Here is a 21282-nt window from a genome sequence, read left to right as displayed (position 1 = left end):
CGTGCAGATCTTTCATGACAGGGGGTATGGGGAGAAGGCAGGAACGGGGTACTGATTGAGAATGATCAGCCATGATCACATTGAATGGTGGTGCTGGCTCGAAGGGCCGAATGGCCTACTCCTGCACCTATTGTCTATTGACACAGTTCAATGCCGTCAGAATTGATGCTAAACTAAAATTTGCTGGCCAAAATCACCCGACAGGTAGTAGTGCAGGGCTCACTTTTTAGCGGAATCACAAGACTCAATGTCTGATCCACATTACTGCGCTTAAAGGCTCAACTTTATTACCGCCACAGGCATCAAATATCTTGGAATGCAAACCTGCCACACCTTTTACCTTTAACTGCTGCAACTCCTGCAGGTCCCAACTTGACTCTGTAGTAACAGTGCCTGAGCCCAGAAAACAAATACTCAGGGATGGCTACATCCAGCTAGCACCTAAACCCTGGAGCAGCACTAGGCAAGACAGCTCCTCAAGCCTGCTGGAGCAGCTAAATGCAGTACTATCCATTTCCAGTTGGCTGCTTAGTGTTTGCTATCAGGCTTCTGAATAGTCCGTAAATAAGCTAGGGTACTGCCCAATTCACGTCTACCCCATGATGGACATTGAACTTTATCTCTGAAACTGATGTGCTACAATGCTGAGAACTATATTCTGCACTTTTGTATCTTTCCCTTTTCTCTACCAGTTGTACTTGAGTTTGAATTAATTGTATTTATGTATAGTATCTGATCTGACAACATGCAAAACAACTATTTTCACTATACCTTGGGGGTACATGTGACAACAACAAACCTAAACGTAGAAGCTGAACTCACACACCAGAATGCCAGCAGTCCTACTGAAACTGTAACGTGTGTGTGTGTGTGGGGGGGGGGGGGGGGGGAGGAGATTCGGGTTGGATACAAAGGAAGAGAGAAGGACAGAGGGACGAGCTGTGTCAAAATGAACTTTAACAAGATGTTGGTCAGGTTACACAAACATGCAAAGATATAAACCACCCAAGCACAGACTGTACATCCATCTCCCTGCATAGATTGGCAGTGGGTGGATGGGAAGCTGCTTATAAAAATAAACTATTTTTCTTTGAGAAACTTTCTATATTAGGGGACACAATAAATTGCAGATGTTAGAATCTGGTGCAAAACAAAGTGCTAGAGGAGCTTAGCAGGTCAGGCAGCATCCGTGGAGGAAATGGATAGACAACGTTTTGGGTCATGACCATTCCCTCCACAAATGCTGCTGACCCACTGAGCTCCTCCAGCACTTTGTGTTTTGCTAGATTAGGTCTTGTTTCTTTTACAAGAACAACTTGCTGAACAACTGCAGGAACAGTTGAACAACACTTGAACAGCTGAACAACACTGCGCACCCTGGTTCACCAGTTCACTCACATCATCGTCCAGTGTCTCATCATCAAGTTCTTCAAGCTGCGCTTGGTTGTAGCGGAATTGTACGCGATGCAAGATTTCAGTCAGTAACATGACCAATGCACCTTTGTACCTGTGAAAGAAACAGCAGACAGTGACTCGCAAGGCAATAAACTCTGGCACTCAATAAATTAAGGCAGGAAGCCTGGTGGCTGCCATCACTACACATCAAGTTTGACTTTCACTAGCTCTGCCTACTTGTTCTGTAACAGTAACCTGCTCGAAGTGGAGCCCAGTAACAGATACACTGCCACAGAAAAGCCAAAATCTCCCTCTCAGCAATGGACCTTCTAGGAAGTGTCTTTATTTTTAGTGTTACTCACTGTCGATCAGTAGGTTCAGAGAGAAAACAGAATGAAGTCATGAGATATGACATTGTTGCCAGAACAGGACCCAGAACATGGGACCATGCATGGTTTCTGGCTGCAGCAGGCACCAGCACTTCAACTACTCAAAGGACATTGTGTTCCCTGTACACAAAAACATTTTGGTATTGGTTTTTGTTCCGATTTATTGTTATCACATGCACAGAGATAGTGAGAAGCTTTTGTTTGCATGCTATACAATTAATCAGATTATGCTATAATTTGTACAATTTGTACAGATTGTACATGTATATGGGTTGATTGTACAAAGGGAAAAACACCAGAGTGCAGAATATAGTTTCACAACATTGAAGCGTAATGTTAGTTCCAGAGAACAGGCCCTTCAATCCACCATCAACCACTGATCACATGTTTTTACATTTGTCCATAACTCCTATCACTCCCCAATACACTTGGCACGATTTAGGATTAACCAACCAACATGCCTTGGGGATGAAACCAGAGTCACAGGGAAGTGTAAACTCCACACAGACAGTACCCAAGGTCAAGGTTGAACCTGGTTCTCTGATACAGAGGTTGTGGCTCCACTCACTGTGCCATATTAAAAACTTCAGGCCCTTTTATCAGTGCAGTTTCAAGTACATAAACAAGAGAGCAGCTATGAGCAATAAAAATAATACATTCTGGAACAAAATGTTTCATAAATATTTGAATAAAAGAAACAAATAATTCAGAACACTGATGGTTAATGGCCGTCACTTTCAGTGTAGCCTCTACATTCCCCTGGGAGCTCTGACAAGCAGATACAACATGCTTGCCAGGAGTTCCACACAATGCAACAATTCACTGCAGTGGAATGTAGCTGCAAGAGGAAGAAGTGTTGGCAAGTCATCTATTACTCATAACACTTGCACACCAATTTACAAAGCAGAACAACTAAATCCACTGGCTACACAATAAGGGAATGCGCACATCAGCCGCTGCCTCTGGACTTTACTATCACTGACATCCCAAGGTGCATTATTTTCAGTTTCACACAACTCATAACAACAGAGAAATCATGCTGTGGTCTTTTGCAGAAACTATTTCTTGTTTTATCTATCTTTGTCAACAATGGCATATAATAGTAGTTTTAGTGTTACAGATACCCAGCTTGCCAAGTGTGTCAGAAATGCCCGGGTTCCCCAGGCTGCTGGGTGTTTCCGATATGCTCCTGTGCCTCAGACCACTTCATTAACCTCTCACTTCCAGCAGGCACTGCAATGGATTCAGGAAAGTGCTGTTACATACCCTGGGGCAGTGAGAGCACAGCAAGGGCGCTGCTCTTCCAATTGACAGCTCTGGCCATTTTACTGTAGCTCTGAAGGCGAGGTTTACTCTACATTAAATCTTTGCATTTTTGAACAAAAACAATGCTTTTCTGCAGACAAATTTCATCTCTCCCATTTGTGTGAGAGAGATGGGAGAATCTGTTCCATTTATTGAACAAGTAACTTTAACAATTCATATGACACAGATTACAAGTCTGAAGGAGCCCCGAACTAAAACTAATGTCTGTCCATTCCCTTCATGGATGCTGCCTCACCCACTGAGTTCCTCCAGCACTCTGTGATTTGCTCAATATTCCAGCATTTGCAGTTCTTTGTGTCTACATGCACTTAATATACGTTCAAAAATACACTTTTCAAATAGAGTCAGGAGTTTTTCACGGTGGCTGCCCTCGAGTAATCCGAGATATTGTTGCAAATTCACCTTTTTAAAAAAAACACTTCTCACTTTCCTTCTTTCTGCCAGCTCCACGACTGCCCATCAATATTCCTCCAATCCCACCCAGTTGCTGCTCTTCAGAGATGCTGCCTGACCAGCCTGACCTGCTGAGTTACTCCAGAACTTTGTGTCTTTTTTTGTAAACCACCATCTGCAGTTAACAAGGCATCAACAGAACACTTGGTGCGACTCAAGCAGAGTTTCTGGTTCACAAGGTGCATGCAGAACCTACATTCTACAAATAACAACAAGCAACACGTTTCCTGGATCGCTGTTATTGTTGGCATGGGAAGAGAAGGCACGCAGAATAACCCATTCCCTCCGGGCAGAAGATGCCTGCAGTTATGTAGCAGATGGCAAATGCATCCTGCCCGTCTCCCAAACACTTGTTTGTATGTATGGAACCATATACCTGGGAGATAACGAATGATGGTACAAGGCAAAAGGGGATAGACAGCCTAAGCTTGAAGCAATTCTGGGTTTGTGGCTCTGGAATTAGAGGAAATCATGTTCACTTCAGCTCTGCAAACCTGTCCCAATCCAGATCTAGCCCAGTGTTTACTTATATCCTTTGCATTTCCCAGCCTAGCTCTACATCAATCACCAACACACACACCTGCCGAAGAAGACGGCAGTGAAACCCAGACTGAACCTGTCCCTCTCCCCAATTTAAACATCTTAACAGAAGGTCAGCAGTGACCACATTCAGCTGATTTGACAATGTATCACGTGCTCACCTATCATGGAGCAAGGGTAATTGTGGATGCACAAGAAGCCAGAATTAGAAGAACACAGACCTGAAGATTGCAGAAGTTAGAGACAAGGAGGGGTTACATCATAGTGGATGTTGATTGATTAAAACAAACATTTAAAACTACATCATTAGAGATTATAAATAAAACATTTTCCAATCGGACGATTCAGATATATTTGGATTCTATCAACTTTTAGTGATAAAAATTGTGATATTCTTTCACACAATAAGAACAAAAAGACACTGTACAGGGCTGGCCCTAGCCAAATGCTCTTCTCTTAATTCAGTCACACCAGCAACGTAGGTGATTGTTATTTCCTGCCATCGTCACATAGAAACTACCACCAAGTTATGTTTTTTATTCAACAAATACAAATCAAGATACCTTTGAATATTCATGCAGAAAATAAAAAGGTTGAGAAAGAAGTTCAACGGGGAGGAAGGCAGTTTCACAAAAGTCACCACCAGTTTGCTGAACCACTGGACAATTGTATAGCAATGCCATCTTGCCTAACGCACAGATCTCTGGCGATGCAGAAGCTGCAGGAGTACTAGAAAGCAGCAGCAGCTGACCTGTTGAGCACCTCATCCCGATCAGCCAGCCGGCTCTTGATTTTACTGGTCAGGTAGTCCAGGAATATCGTCCAGATATCAAGGCAAGAGAAATAACCCTCGTGACTAGGCTGGAAAACACAACAGCAGAAAATATCTTTGTTGCTTCCACAAATGAGTTAGGTAACAAAGAGAAGGCCATGAAACCGACGCCACAGTGTTGCTACAGGAGAGGGCAGTGACATTGGAATACGAGAGCAGTCTCACCTGATGAAAGGTGTACTTGAAGAGAAGGCCGAGGAACTCCACCACTGGGAACTGTGAGTTGGACTCGATCCTCCGCAGATGCACGCTGACAAACAGGCGCAAGAAGTCTGTGAACTTCTCCACATAGCTACACGGGAAATGATGAGAGAGATTTAACAACAATAACAGTATATGCTTTGGAGGGAGCTACAACGTTATTGCTACCAATTATGGGGTTGTTTACATTATAATGAATAAAGTCTTGCAAATATAACCTGCTGAAACTGAATCCCAGAATGATTCTGCATTGAAGGTGGACATTTAGCCCAAGTTCATACTAACTCCATGACAATGCAGTTATAGCTTGTCCCACTTCCCCAGTCCTGTATCTCTTTCCTTTCAGAGAACGTAACCATTTCCACTTTGAACCATGTAATTGAATTGGCTCCCATCCTCGCCAGACCCCAAGGACAAGGAGGAATTTAGTCAGAGGGTGGTGAATCTATGGAATTCATCGCCACAAAAGGCAGTGGGGACCAAGTCATTGGGTATTTTTAAAACGGAGATTGATAGGTTCTTGATCAGTAAGGGCGTCAAAGGTGTGGAGGCAGGACAATAGGGTTGAGAGGGAAAATTAGATTAGGCATGATTGAATGGTGGAGCAGACTTAATGGGCCAAATGACCTAATTCTGCTCGTATGTCTTATGGTCAGGCGACCCAGTGTGCTAATGTTAATTTTCTTACCTCATCAAGTCAGTTTGAATGAGCAGTTTTCCCTAGATCTTGCACCCTCGTAACCCTTGCAAAATTGCACGGTTAATATTGCCTTTTCTCATTTTTCTTACTAAAATGCAACACCTCCCACCACTCAAAATTAAACATTCACCGTTAATATTACCAGCCTGTCTCTATCTCTTGAAGCCCTTTCTTCACCACCTAGTTCTGTGTCACAGCTGCTTTGAAGATTTTGCTCCGTTTAACAAAGCAATAGTCCTCGTACTGACCGCCAGGGAAATCACTGTACACTTTCCTTTAGTCGTAAAACAATATTTCACAATTACAGTCAAAACAATGCAGGAAATATTTAGCAGGGTCAAGCAGTACCTGTGGAGAGTAAAATCAAGTTAATGTTTCAAGTTGACAAACTTTCATTGAACCTTTCAGTCGGTTTCCCCATGACTACTTCATGTGGATATACAGGCAATTGAGGGGTACAGATCACATGCAGGCAGGGAAGATTAGATTATGTTGGCATCATGTTTGGCATAGACACTGTGAGCCAAAAGACCTGCTCATATGCTGTACTGTTCTATGTACTATCTACTGGGCCAATTTCCTTTCCATGCCTTTATTCAATGGCTTTCTAACTTGATGCAAAGTCAATTAGGTAGCACTTTATTAAATATCAACATGTACTGCCTGAACTACATCTCTCATCAATCCACTTGTTACTTCATCAAGAAACTTGATTGTTAATTACACACATTTGCCGTTGATATTACACATCCACACCGACTTTCTCTAGTCAATCCACACCTAATCAACTGACTGTTTCTAGAACCTTCCCACAACTGCAGCTATACTGATTGGCCTGTAGACCCACACTTATCTTTGTGCGCTTTTTTGACTGCAGGTATAACATCCGCGGCAGTGACAAAGCTGGTAGAGCCGCTGTCTCACAGCGCCAGAGACCTGGGTTTGATCCTGACCTCCGGTGCTGTGTGCGTGGAGTTTGCATTCTCTCCCTGTGACTGTGTGGGTTTCCTCTGGATGCTCCAGTTTCCTCCCACATCCCAAAGATATGGGTTAATTGACCTCTATAAACTACCCCTAGTGTGTAGGGAGGGATGAGAAAGTGGGATAACGTAGAACTAGTGTGAACGGGTTATCGATGGTTGGCTAGGAATACAAAGATGGCCTACACAAATTTAAGCAATGTTCAAATCTTGTGCACATGGGTCACTCAAATCCCACACACTGGCTGCTTACCCTGCAGCCAATCCACATTCTTAGTTTCCAAGAACTGAGACTATATGATGCTCACTACATAGCTTACCTTTCCTCCAGCTCTTCTAAACGACTCTTTATGGAGTGTGCATTGTTCTCTTTGGTGATTTTCTGCAGCAAGTAGAAGGTCTGCTGGAACATGCGCAGCAGATACTCCTCAAACTCCACAGGGACACAGTTCTTCGACATGAGTTCATTGATACAAGACATGGCCAGCACACCCAGCTTGCCTCGCTCTGGCATCAGGTTGTTGTTGTGGCCATTTCCATTCACAGCAACTAACTTCTTGGCACGTGTGTCACAGCCAAAACGAGCAAAATGGAAGATGGTGGTGATGAGCGCAGGGGTGATACTGGTGGAGAGCGGGATCCAGCTGAAGAGATGAGTGAGACAGTCCAGAGCCAGAGAACAAACGTGTTCACTCTCTGGGTCCAAGATTGGAATTGGCTGGTTTAATAATTTGGCAGCTAGGGGAGCATGCAATAGGCTGCTAAGCAAATCACCTAACAGAAAAGAAAACCATTAGTCTTGCACAGTTCAAGGATCATAGATACGCTCAGCAAAATGCACAAAAGCAGATACTAGTGTTGCGAGACACAAATATTGTAACTCAATACACGCTGTCCCAGGTTCCGAAAGCCCAAATTATGTGCACCTCTACATACAATTGAGCCTCCTTAATAGTGAACATTGAGAATGTGACAGTAACAAAGGTATGTACACCCAGCAGAACTAATTTCTCCACTCTCTCCACTTTTCAGTAACTGTTTCTTCTTATAGACATTTGGCAGCTGAAGAACATCCAATAGTCTGTAAAATCTGCCAGTGTGGCACCACCAAAGCTGGTGATTTTGGCACGTGGGTGATTTTTATGTATTTTATCACTAATGGACGTTTATAAAGTGGAATCTGTTCGTTACCTGGGGATGGACTGTAAGCATTTCGGTTCTAACAACTGCTTTATAGATTTGGTAAGAATGCCCATTTTATTTTATGCTTCAAATAAAAAAATCAAATCCAAATTCCTTGGAAATGAGCAGCATTTGAATGATGGATAAATCTAGAATACACCCACTATTACAGGTCTTATCATTTGGCTATGGTTTTGCTAACGCTAGAACATCCCCTCCAGTTGTGATAGTCTTGAAATGCTTCAAATTTATAATGACAGCATATGGAAACGATTGGTCCAAGATTCATATATCCAATTTTGTGAGAATCCCAAACATATTCTGATTTTGGATATCCAGACTGGAGTAAACATCAACTCTGTGGATGATACACATCCAGTTTCCCCAACAAACACATGGTTTAATCAATTCATTTGAGGACAAAGAATGCCTGAAATGAAATTCTGAAGTGGCATAATAACCTTTGTGAATTAAATCTTAGTCACTTCTGAGTGCACTGCTATTTATTTTTTGATTATAATTTGACATTGTAGGGAGCACCTCAGTTATCCGTGCTAATAGATTCTATCAGTGATATTTACTGCTACATTAACCTGTTGGAAAGTAGCAGACACCCAATGGATTCTTCAGCAGCTAAGAGACTACAGCAAAACTCTGATAATCCGGCATCATTGCATCTTTGGTGGTGCCTGACTGGCTGATTTTATGGACCGTTAGATGCTATTCAAATATTATTTTCCCAGCACATTGGTCATTAGATTATTATAATGTCAGAATATAATAATAAATTCTCCATTGAACTTGGAGAGACCCAGGGCAAGCACGAATCTCAGCAAGTTACAGAGCTGGTGAGCTGGTTACTGAGTCATCGGGATTTGCATGTTTTACTGCACGTTACTGCACTGAACTTGGTCCATTGAAGTACAGCAACAATTTAACATGATATAATCATTAGACAACCCCCATTGACAGTAATCATGAAGCTGATTATATGAAGTAAAGGTACTTATTTATGGAGAGAGATTGAAGAAAAAAAAGTTAGAGGGGCATCAAACTAGGGTATGCTTTGGTGAGAGCTAAGGCAATTTGCACAGCATTCCTCAACTATGCTCAGTTAGTGCCTCTTCCCAACTGCTTGACATAAATCTCAACAAAAATTTAATTAGCTATTCAGTTGGAAAACATATGGAGAGCCTCGAACTTGGCATTGAGCGAATATTCTCTGCAAGGCTAAACAGGCCATGTCTTGTTGTATTCCACTGCCACAGCCCGATTCCAGCTGATACTGAGATGGGAAGGCTTTCTGATTTGAACATGGGAAAATGGCACTTTATGCTTTATTTCAAAATGGACTTTCGTATAAAAGAGAAGAAATTATATTGCTATTATATAGTATTTTGTTTAGAATTTATAGTGGAAACAGACCCGTCAGTCCACCAAGTCCGCGCTGACCAGCATTCACACCACGCACTAGCACTATCCTACACACTAAGGACAATTTACGAAGCCAATTAACCTACAAACCTGTACACCTGGGAATGTGGGAGGAAACCGGAGCACCCAGAGACAACCCACGTAGTCACAGGGAGAACGTACAAACTCTGTAAAGGCAGCACCCATAACCAGGATCGAACCCAGGTATCTGGCCCTGTGAGGCAGCAATTCTACTGCTGCGCCACTGTCGTTTTCACGAGACCATTCTCAGAACTCTACAATATGATCTCCTTTGCTAATGAAGGGGATACCTGCCTTTCAGGGAGTGTGATATAGTTTTCCATTGCTGGGCTATGAAGACTGCCCAATGAGGAGAGATGACCGATCAATACTCCCTAAAGTACAGAAATTGAGCAGTGATCTCATCAAAACAAAATTCTTAAGGGGACTAACAGGGCAGAAACCATGGAGGATGTGCAGGATGGAAGGGTTTATATCTAAGAGCAAGTATGACCAACCATTTAGTACAGAGGTTAAATAGATTTATGGGTGCTAAAGGAACACAGGAATGTGGGGGTAGGGCAAGGTGGAGTTGAGACAATGTCATGGAATGAATGAGTGGACTCACAGGGCCCAGCAGTCCGTTCCAGATCTGCTCCTGGAACGCACTCGAGTCTTTTAACAGCCTGCATTTTAATTAGAAAACAGTAAATATGTTGGACAGAGTCAACATGGATTAATGACAAGGAAATCATGTTTGACAAATATGTTAAGAGTTTGAGGTTTAAGAGTAAGGTTAAAGGAAATAGTGATACTGTATCTTTGGACTGTGCGGGCTTTGATAAGGTTTCACACAACAATCAATTAATCCGTAAACAAAAGAAGAGTGGGCTGTTTTTGTACTGGAGGCAGTAGGTAGCATGATGCCACAGGGAGCCGTGCCGGGGCCCAGCTGTTCAAAATCTACATCAACGATATTGAGATAACCAAGCATAACACAGAATTTCAGATGATCCAAAGCAGTGTGTCATGGTTTCCAAAGATTTCAAAGTACCAAGGCCAAGTGAATGAGCAAGGACAGAGCAGACAGCAGTGTAGAACAACGTGGTCGTCCACTTTTGTAGGCAAGGCAAAGTATTTTTTAAGTAGTTTAAAGATGGGGTTTAAAAGGGTCTGGGTGTCCCTGTACATTAATCACCGGAAGTTAACCGGCAAGTGCAGTAAGCAACAGGGCGACAAATGGCATGTTGGCCTTTGCTGCAAGAGAATGAGCCTACAAGATGCTGTAACTGCAACTACATGGGGGTCTGAAGAGATCACACCTCGATCACATACAGGCCAAGCTTCCCTACCCAAGGGATCATTGACTTGTGACAGAGGGCGAGCAACCAAATCTCACCAGATCAATTCCCACAATGGTGGAGTTTGTGTTGCAGGACAGAGTGTAAGAATGAGAAGTATACTCGGAATTTGAAAATTGAGGGTAATTTCATTGAAATTTACAACATTATTGCAGGTCTTAGCAGGTTAGGAATCAGTCTCAAATTAAGAGGTCAACTATTGAGGATAGCTGAGAACGTGAGGAATTGGTGACCAATGAGGGTTGTGAAGAATCAGGCTGCTGAGCACATGAAATCGAGGGAAATGAGGTTAGTGCAGGAAGTGGCACGAGGTTAAAAAAAAATCAATGGCCTTATTAAATATGGAGCAAGTATAAACGGCCAAGTGGCCTACTTTGGCTTCTATTTCTCATGCACATGAGAAATAGAAGTTTACGTTATCTATGAGGCATAGATAACGTAAACAGTCAGAACCTTTTTCCACAGAGTAGAAAAGTCAAATACTGGAGGCACAGTTTTAAGGGGCTTACGTGTAAAGCAGATGAGTGGGACAAGACAGAGGGTGGTAAGTGCCGCAAACACGTTGCTGGGGTCGGTGCTGGAGTGGCGTTTAAGTGACTTTTAGATAGGCTTATGGATATGCTGAGAATGGAGGGATTTGATTTATCGGCAGGGAGTTAAGAGTTGGTCTTGGCATCATGTTTGTCCCATACATTATGGGACAAAGGGCCTGTTCTTTGATCTATGAACAGCGCACTTAAACATTCTAATGCAACATAAAGGTGTTTTTATTCTGAAACTATATAATGAACACTTTTCTGAAACCTTCTGAAAACATGCATGATGTCAGTGGTGGGCACAAGCAGTGGGTATTCTCCTACAAGTCAAATCCCATCAGTATTTAATTAGATATTGGCCAGAAAAGGCTCCATTCAGATCTACTCGATAAGGCCCGGTTACTTGAATAATATTTGGGGAAGAACTGGCTTTGGATTATTTATATCCCAAAAGTAGTAAAACCTTTAGAGAAAAAGCACAGAAAAACACTGTTGTGGAAACATAGTGAGCAAGAATTTGGAAGAGCTTATTTTACAGCAAGTTGCTTGGGACTTAAAGGAGAAGGTAGACAAAGTAGAGTCTCATGTTTTATCAACAACAATATTGTTGAGTAGAATTAATAATCCAGGCCTAGTTGTTGGGACAAAGACAAGATTTGGATGTAACACCAAAGATGGCTAGTCAGGTAATGGTCGCACATCTGCAGCAGGGGACAAGGAGGATAAACCATTTACCACCATGCTACTGTGGTCAGAGGCAGTCAGAACAACAGTTGGAGGAGTCAGGATCACTAGTCTGGTCAGTCAAGGTGAAAATGAATGTTTGGCGTCAAATGTCTGAGGAACCATCATACACTACAACTCTCAGCCGAGCTGAGGATCTGTAAATTGATAGAAACAAGGAACTGCCGACACTGCTTTACAAAAAAAGACAAAGTGCTGAAGTAACTCAGCAGGCCATGGAGATTATGGATGGATGATGTTTTGGGTCGGGACACTAACCCAAAACGTCACCTGTGTATGTTCTCCAGAGAAACTGCCTGGCCCGCTGAGTTACTCCAACAGTTTGTGTTTTATCTGTAAGTTGATTGTTTATAATTTGGAAGTAGTTCAAGTAATTTGTATATAAGCGATGTCGGTATCTCGACTGAGCATGCGCCGGCCATAGATCGCAGGGGCTAAACATTCTCGCCGGCTGATCTGCTGCGTGTATACAGACATGCGTTTCATCCGTATTTGCCAGTTTTGCTTCGTAGAGGTAAGAAAATACTGCTTTAAAAATATATTAATTAGGTGTATTTATGTTTAATTTGTCCTCCGGTAGACATAAAATGCTGGAATAACTTACCGGGACAGGCAGCATCTCTGGAGAGAAGGAATGGCTGACGTTTCAGATCGAGACCCTACAGGAAGAGTCTCGACCTGAAACGTCAGCCATTCCTTCTCTCCAGGGATGCTGTCTGTCCCGCTGAGTTACTCCAGCATTTTTGTGTCTATCTTCGGTGTAAATCAGCGTCTACAGCTCCTTCTTACATGTTAAAAAATCCCCAACGCTGGGGGCTTCATTGTGGGTTACCGAGCTCCCTCCCACCCCAGGCAATGTCATTTGTGCCGCCTCCCAAAGGAGACACGGGCGCTGCACAAACTCACCCTCATTCCACACAATCCTGGGGATGGTGGTGCCAGCAGAGACTGTGTTCGCCAGCGCTGGCTCCCTGTAGCTGGTTGTCTGGGTTTTGCTGCCTCGATCACATCCCCGTTGCGCGTTTCCGATTGCAACACCTGTAACCTGACGGAGCGGCACCTGACCGGCTGAATCCTCAGCCAGTGTTGCCGTGAGAGTGGTCCCCGGGACAGGCGGGCATATACTTGTCGGGTGCCGCTCCGTCAGGTTACAGGTGTTGCAATCGGAAACGCGCAGCGGGGGTGTGATCGAGGGAACAAGACCCAGCCAACCAGCTACAGGGAGCCAGCGCTGGCGAACAAAGCCTCTGCTGGCACCACCATCCCCAGGATCGGCATAAGGGAGGAGCGAGGTATGTGTGGAATGAGGGTGAGTTTGTGCATCGCCCGTGTCTCCTCTGGGAGGCGGCACAAGTGACTGCCTAGGGTGGGAGGGAGCTCTGTAACCCACAATGAAGCACCAAGCGTGGGGATTTTTTAAAGTGTAAGAAGGAGTTGTAGACACTGGTTTACACCGAAGATAGACACAAAATGCTGGAGTAACTCAGCGGGACAGGCAGCATCTCTGGAGAGAAAGAATGGCTGACGTTTCAGCTCGAGACCCTTCCTGTAGGGTCTCGATCTGAAACATCAGCCATTCCTTCTCTCCTGAGATGCTGCCTGTCCCGGTAAGTTACTCCAGCATTTTGTGTCTACCGGAGTACAAATAAACCTAAACACACCTAATTAATATTTTTTAAAGCCGTATTTTCTTACCTCTACGAAGCAAAACTGGAAAATACCGATGAAACGCAGGTCTGTATATATGCAGCAGATCAGCCAATGATAATGTTTAGCCCCTGCGACCTATGACCGGCGCATGCTGAGTCGAGATACCGAACTCATTTATTGAATCAGCACTGATATCTGTAGAAGGTAATCATTGAACTATTTACTTTAAACTCCCAAAATGAAAACAGAATATGGAAATATTCAGCAATCAGACTGAATCTGCGAAGGTATAAATAAAATTAATGTTTCAAGATCAAAGGCTTTACATCAGAATTTGAAAAATTAAATAAACAAGGGTGTTTTCAATTGCAGAGAAAGGCAAATAGTGGACAGAACAAAAAGGGAGTATCTGTGATAAGAGTGGAGAATTCAGATAACAGCTGGTGCTGCTGTCTTCTGAGGTAGGGCGATAAAGGCTCATTGATCATAGTTGGTCTGTCTGAAGGTGGTATAGATGGATGGAGATAAATGTGAACAGGAAAAGCAAAGCTGGAACCATGAGATGCAGAACACAGCAATTGCTGGGAGTCTGGCATAAAAGAGAATGCTTGAAATGCTTGATTGATCTGACAGCATCAGGGAGAGAGTAAAAATGAGTTATCGTTACAGGTTAATGACCTTGCATCAGAACTGATAAAACCAGAAAGGCTTATTCACAAAATGCTGGATTAACTCAGCAGGTCAGGCAGCATCTCAGGAGAGAAGGAATGGGTGACGTTTCGGGTCGAGACCCTTCTTCAGACTGAAAGAAACCAGAAAGGCTGGTTAGCTGAAATTTTTGAAATCAGTGCAGGCGACCCTCGCTTTATGCCAGTTCGGGTAACAGAAATTCACCTTTGCAGAATTCACCATCAAAAATATCTCAGAAGATGAGATGCTCTTCCTTAAGTTTATATTAAGCTCTGTTAGAACAAGAATTATTAAAAACGTATTTAACACTGAATAAAACTACAAGATGTTGTGTCACAATGAGAACTGTGTCCCTAGTACATGAAACAGAGACAGTTGGTATAGGGGTTCAGCAAGTAATTACTGAAGTGAATGGAATGGTGGTCTTGACTGCAAAGACATTTTATAGAGTATGGTTAAAAAAAAAGAAATTTTGAGATAATTTTATGGAGCAAGGCTGATGCTGGAGTACACCAATTTTAGTGTTTCACTAAAGGATTTAGGATTTTAAGGATTTAAGGATCAGAGGCAGTTCAGTGGGTCACCTGCTTGATCCCAGAATGAAATGAGTGACCCTTGAAGAAGTGGTGCAGGTTAGGTCTACACACTGGAATGAGAGGCGATCTCATTCTGAACTCTGAATTCTGCTGATGGAAGTAGTGCTAAAATGAGTAATTGTAGCTGACAATGCTGCCGTGTTGGTAACTGGCATGAACACATGCCCCTGCTGCCTGGGAACTCGGCTGTGGCTCTGCCCTCTGTGGGCACTGCTACAGCAATGAAACAGTTAAAGTTCTCATTGTGGCATGGCTCAGTACAGAGGGACAGACTGAGACAGGCCGAGAGAGCTGGACAAGTAGTGCAGACACTCAGTATTGTGATCCAGGCTCAGGTCTGCTTTCTAATCAGCACGAGGAAATGCTATCTCGGTCGAGTCTGGTGCAGGTCATTGCTGGGCTTGAGCAATGACAGCTCCATGCTGACGGACTGCCCAGATCCCACGTCTCTCATCAACTCCTGCTGGGTGCAATGGGAGCTGCCATCTCCTCAGCCTCTGTTCAGCTGTACATCTCCCCCCCCCCTACCCCCCGAGCCAGAGATTTCTCCACTGTACAAGCTCAGTGGTGACTACAGACTGTGCATCTGTAGATGACAGGGCCCAGAGACCATAATGAAGCAACACACTGCAGGGCAGAACTGATCCATGCACCAGGGCACAGGATAGAGGGAGGGAAAAAATAATCAGAAATCGGTAGGGTGAAATGCCGAGAGGATGTTTTCTCTCATGAGGTCATATACAATTAGGGAACAGTTTCTGAACTAGGTGACACACACATCAAAAAAGAGCGAGATTTAAAAAATATATCAAAGGATCATAAATCTCTAACTCACCGTCCCAGAGAGTTGTGGAGGTAGTCACTAAATATATTCAAAGCGGAAACGGACAGACATAAACTACAAGGTATGGGGGAAGAGCACAAAAGTGCTGTGGAGGCCAAGATCAGCCATGATGTTACCGAGGGTCAAGCGGCTGAATGGCCTGCTCCTGTTTCTTATGCACATCCCGAACTGAGTAAGTGATCAGACAGAAGTGCGAGTTAGTGACAGGGAACAGTTAGCTTGGGTTATCCATGTGGACCTAGAGGTGGTCTGTAACGCAGCCACCCAGTTCACCTCTGGCTTCTCCGATGTACAGCACCAAATGTGCTACACGAAATTAGAAGTGCAAGTAAAACACTGAATCACCTGCAGGATGCTGGGAGGAGATGGGATTTGAAAGGAGACACTGGATGTGATAGTGGTGTGAAGAGAAGTGGTTGCTAATGGAGATGGAAGAGTGAAGCAGGGAGTCAGAGAGAATGCCAAAAGCCAGCTTCAATCTCTCACCTCCCCTTCTCATGGAACCTTCCCACACAACTGTAGAGGCAGAACCTGGCCTTTCACCCTGTCCTACGCCTCCTTTTCGTGACCCACACAATCCTTTGGATGAAGCAATGATTCATCCACTTAATTAATGCATTCAGAGCTCACTGCTTCGTTTTCTCTTCCGGTTGCAGATTGGATGAACACCTGCAGAACTCTTTCATTCACCATGCGACTTTGAGCCTCTGTTACCCATCGCCAAGTCTCCATCCCACTCTCATTTTGACCTGTCTTTGATCTCTTAGTGCTCCAGAGGTTAAAGCATCTTCAAGAAACATTGCACATTTTCAATTCAACAGATTACAACCAGTGTTTGCCTGTCAGAACGGGCCATTTATGATGCAAGGTAGTTACTTGTAATGTCAGCTCCATTTTAAACTCTTCACCAATGTTGCTGCCCCGCATTCTCTTCAGATTTTTAGCAATTACTATGTTCTCCCTCAGTTCCTGCAATTATTTTCTTTTCTTTATTCTTTTTCCTCATTCATCTCCCTCTATTTGTACTTCCTCCACCCTATCACAAACACTTTGCTCTTGCCACCCTTCCTCCTCTGCAATTTAAAAAAAATCTTATTTTCTCATTCCAATGAAAAGTCTGAAATATGGACCATTTCTCTCTCTCCCCAGATGCTGTTTGACCCGCTGAATATTTCCACCATTTTCTGTTTATATTTCAGATTTCAAACACCTGCAGTTTTTATTTGATTTTAGTTAATGTTCCTGGTTAGTGGTCTTGCTTTAAATCCCAAAGTTAAGGGAGGGAAAAGTTAGAAAGACTCCGCTTCTTCGAGACAATACATCTTGCGCAAAACACAATAATATGACAAAGTAGTTTTGCATTCCGAGCTTACTACAGCGTAACCTTTTTACTTTCCCTCTGCTTGTTATACATCTCAAGCTATTTATTTGAGAAAGAGAGACACCATCCCAACTTCAGAACACGTGGTTGGCAGCAAGATGGGCGTGTTTAATGAGAATTACTTCCTGTGCTCAGACTGACTGGTCATGGCCAAGTGACAAGAATTACAACCAATAGCAAAACCTACCACTATTTCCTGACGTTGGGGAGGGAGGTGGAGTAGCAGCCGTAACACTGTTTTTATCCCAAATGGTCTCTAAAATACCTGCAAAGAAAAATAATATTGAGAAATTCTAACCCTTGCATGTAGAGTTTACTCATGAATATTAACTAGCGCCACAAAATTAGCGTAACCCCGAGTTTCAGGTGATGAATGATCTACAATAGGCAGAAACATAGAACAGTAACAAGAGCAGCCATTATTGTGTGGATTATTTTGCCCCTCACCCTCCAAATGAGCACTAACCAGGAGGATACAGTGCTTTCCTGCTGCAGAATGTTATTTCAATTGCAACAATGCCCTGTGAAGCTTCTGCACTCCGGTCCTTGATTTAGGCTTTTTATCTTCCACACAAAGCGACAGCCCATTTCTGTATTTCTGTAACTCATGATTGTGTGCCGTGTTTACACATTTCATTTCTATAGCTCAAACAGCGGAGATATTTACTGAAGAAAACCTGGCCAATTGCAATATTCACTAGCAGTCACCTTCCTCAAAGCACAATGGAAAGAGCTTTAATCAACACTTCAGAGCAGCAGCTTCACTTACACAATACTTAGCGTTTACTAGAAATGATAAGCAGAAGAGCACATGAAACAGTAATCAAATCCTTTCTATTTCAGCAAGCCTTGTGAAAGACTAAATGGGCATTCATCACAAAAGGCCAGCTGACAGTCTCCTATTACTGTCTACAAATGTGTTCCATGTTGGGTACATCCTTGCTGACCTGGATGACTGGATCAGTACGAGTGCACACAGCCAGTGGCTGCAACAGCTCCACGGGGAATCTTTTTGCAGACCAATATCCTGGTGCTTCCCAGAAAAGCCTGCATAAGTTCCATACAGGCAGTAGAATGTTGCAAAATAGGAAGTTTATTGAATGGGGAAGGAAAACCACACAGCTGACCTCAATGTAGATAGCCTCAGCTGAACTCAGGGAAAAAAACCTTATTTACATTTACGAGACCCAAATAAGTCAAATGGAAAAGGGTGATTTTGAGACAGAATCAGTTGCACAGTATAGAAATGGGCCATTCAGCCCACTGCATCTATGCCAGCCATCTTGCTTGTCTATACTAATCCCACTTGTCTGCATTAATTCCATAACCTTTAAACCCTCAAAGCTCTGTTCATTCAAGTACCTGTCCAGATGCCTCTTAAATGTTCCTACTGTTCCTGCCACCACTCCTCCTCTGACAGCTCATTCCAGGTACCAACTCCTCTTGCAGATAAATTTACCCCTCTGATCCCCTTTAAACCTCCCCATCTAATTTACCATCTAATTTTAGCTGTGGAAAAAAAAAGACTATCTACTCTATTTATGCCTCAATTTTATACACCCCGATCATGTCACCTCAGTTCTTTGTTCAAACAGAGCCAGTCTATCTAATCTTGTAATTACAGCTCTCCAATCCAGGCAACATCCTTATGAATCTTTTCCGCAAGTTCCCTAGCTCCACTTAGGATATGTGACAAAACATCCTCCACAATCATTCTCAACACCAGTGCCTTGCAAAGATGTGTTCCCAGCTCCTTACTGTACTCACTATACCTTCACTCATGACTGTATGACCAAATTCTGCTCCAAATTCATTTACAGATTTGCACATGACACCACCGTATTGGGTTGGTTCACAAACAATGACGAGACTGAAAGGAGATAAAGAGCACAAAGTAACATGGTGTCAGAACAACACCTCGCCCTCAATGTCAGCAAAGCAAAGCTGGTCATTGACTTCAGGCAGCAGGATGGAGTACACGCCCCGGCCTGTACCGGTGGTGCTGAAGTGGAGATGACAAAGAACATCAAGTTGTTCGGTGCAAACACCAACAATTTGTCCTGGTCCAACCACATTGACTAGGTCCAAGAAAGCACACTAACACCTCTACCTCCTGCAATGACTCTTACCAATTTCTATAAGACACACCATAGAAAGCATCCTATCCAGATGTATCACAGCTTGGTTTGGCAACGGTTCTGCTCAAGACGGAAGAAATGCCAGAGTTGATATCACAACCCAGTATATCACAAACTAGCCTCCCGCTTCAACCCCATCCTTACTTCACACGACCTTGGGGAAGCAGCAAATATAATCAAGGACCCGTTACATTCAAGGTATTCTCCCTTCTCCCCCTACCGTTGGGCAGAAGATACAAAAGCTTCAAATTCAAAAGCAGCTTCTTCCCCACTGTTATCCATTTCTTGAACTGACCTCTCATAAGCAACGGATAAATTCTCGATCTACCAATCTATCTCACTGTGACCCTTGAACCATTTAAAAAAAAATCTGCACTTTCTCTGCAGCTCTAACAGTATATTCTGCACTCTATTTTCTCTTTTACACGACCTGTTGTACTCATGTATGGTATGATTTTCCTGAATAGCATGTAAAAGAGTTTTCTACTGCATTGGTAACATAACAACAACAAACCAACACTTGACTGAACCAGGCTCGATCCACTGGTTAGCTGGAAATGATAATGGCAGAGTCATATTCTGGGCCACGAGGGTACAAATTACTGTGCTTTATACTTCTGCTGCTGATGGCCTGTGGTGCCTTGTGGACGCCTGATTTTGAGGTGTCAGATCTGTGCTGAATCCATCTCATTTAACATAACTGCAGACCTCCCAACATTTGATTTTACAAATTCAGAATTTTGATGTCCAAAATTCAGAATTTTAAATCAATAATATGGCGTGTAATGCAACTTTTCAGCAAAAAAAAGTATGCACGGCAAATGCACGTACGCGTTGCGCTACATTCCCGTGTGAAAAACGACTATTATTTCCATCAGTCTGTAGTTCTTGGACTACATGTACAATGTCAGGCCTATCATGAGTATATTCTACTATTATAGAAAGGTTATTGAACAGAAATACTTTTTACAACAAAGAAAAAATTGTTTTGTTTTGTTTTTTCTATTTTGCTTTTTCCTTACACATCCCAATTCTCTAGGTATTGAATAAAAGAACAATGGTCATAAAATTATGACTAAGTTATGAAGAAAGAGTTTCACTTCAAAAACTGCACAAACCTAATTTAATTGAAGACATACTTGCTCCAGTGGTCTTCAACAGCAAATCACAATGGTCCATGACCCCCCCAACCCATCTCCTCCCCACCCCCTCCCCCTGCTCCTCCCCACCCCCAGTACTCCCCCGTCCCCTCCCCCTTCTCCCCCAAATCCACCCCTCCTCCCCCAATCCCTTCCCACCCCCATTCTCCCCCTCCCTTCCTCCTTCCCCCTCGACCCCCACTCCCTCCTTCCACTCCACTTCCCCCCTCCTCCGCACCCTAACCCCCTCCCCCATCCCTACTCCCCCGTCCCCTCCCCCATCCCCTCTCAACATCAACGGGCCTCACGCTCCGAGGCGAGGCAGGGCCAGCGGCGAGGCCGGGCCAGCAGCGAGAGGCGAGGCAGGGCCAGCGGCGCGAGGCGAGACCATTGGCGAGGCGAGTACAGCGACGAGGCGAGACCAGTGGCGAGGTGATGCGAGTACAGCGGTGAGGCCGGGCCAGCAGCGAGGCGAAGAGAGTCCAGCTCTGTTGAACTGTTGAACTGTCTGTTTTGCGGAAAAATGTGAGGCGAAATCGGAATGGCGGAAATGAAATAAGAAAGTGGAAACTTTCCGCCAAATTTGGAATGGTTGGTAGGTCTGTAACTGTTATGCCACACAACATGGAGTGCCTGAGATGTGAGGTTCCTCCATAAGGGCTGTGTCGTGGTCCCTTCTACCAGTGGCATCAAGCACAGATGCACCAGCTATAGATGGGCCACAAGATGTTTATAATCAGAGCTGGTTCACGCACCACCTGACACTGACCT

The 21282-nt window shown here is 43.7% G+C and overlaps 1 protein-coding gene across 3 annotated transcripts in view; it reads right to left on the bottom strand.

The window, feature by feature from the left end:
- The window catches only part of xpo6 (exportin 6), an 83832-nt gene that overhangs the window by 28911 nt on the left and 33639 nt on the right, over positions 1–21282 (bottom strand). For 2 of the 3 annotated variants that reach the window (XM_078417970.1, XM_078417969.1), the window contains exons 6-10: positions 17422–17499; positions 7137–7590; positions 5101–5227; positions 4855–4964; positions 1399–1507 (exon numbers count right to left, since the gene is read on the bottom strand). In XM_078417970.1, the coding sequence (XP_078274096.1) occupies positions 1399–1507; positions 4855–4964; positions 5101–5227; positions 7137–7590; positions 17422–17499 (878 nt within the window). The remainder of the gene's footprint in view (positions 1–1398; positions 1508–4854; positions 4965–5100; positions 5228–7136; positions 7591–17421; positions 17500–21282) is intronic. The other variant, XM_078417971.1, reaches the window with a different exon arrangement.

The sequence above is a fragment of the Rhinoraja longicauda genome, chromosome 21, assembly GCF_053455715.1.
Source record: "Rhinoraja longicauda isolate Sanriku21f chromosome 21, sRhiLon1.1, whole genome shotgun sequence".
NCBI classification, from domain to species: domain Eukaryota; kingdom Metazoa; phylum Chordata; class Chondrichthyes; order Rajiformes; family Arhynchobatidae; genus Rhinoraja; species Rhinoraja longicauda.
Note: the sequence above shows the minus strand (reverse complement) of the source record. Positions and strands in the feature narration are given on the sequence as shown.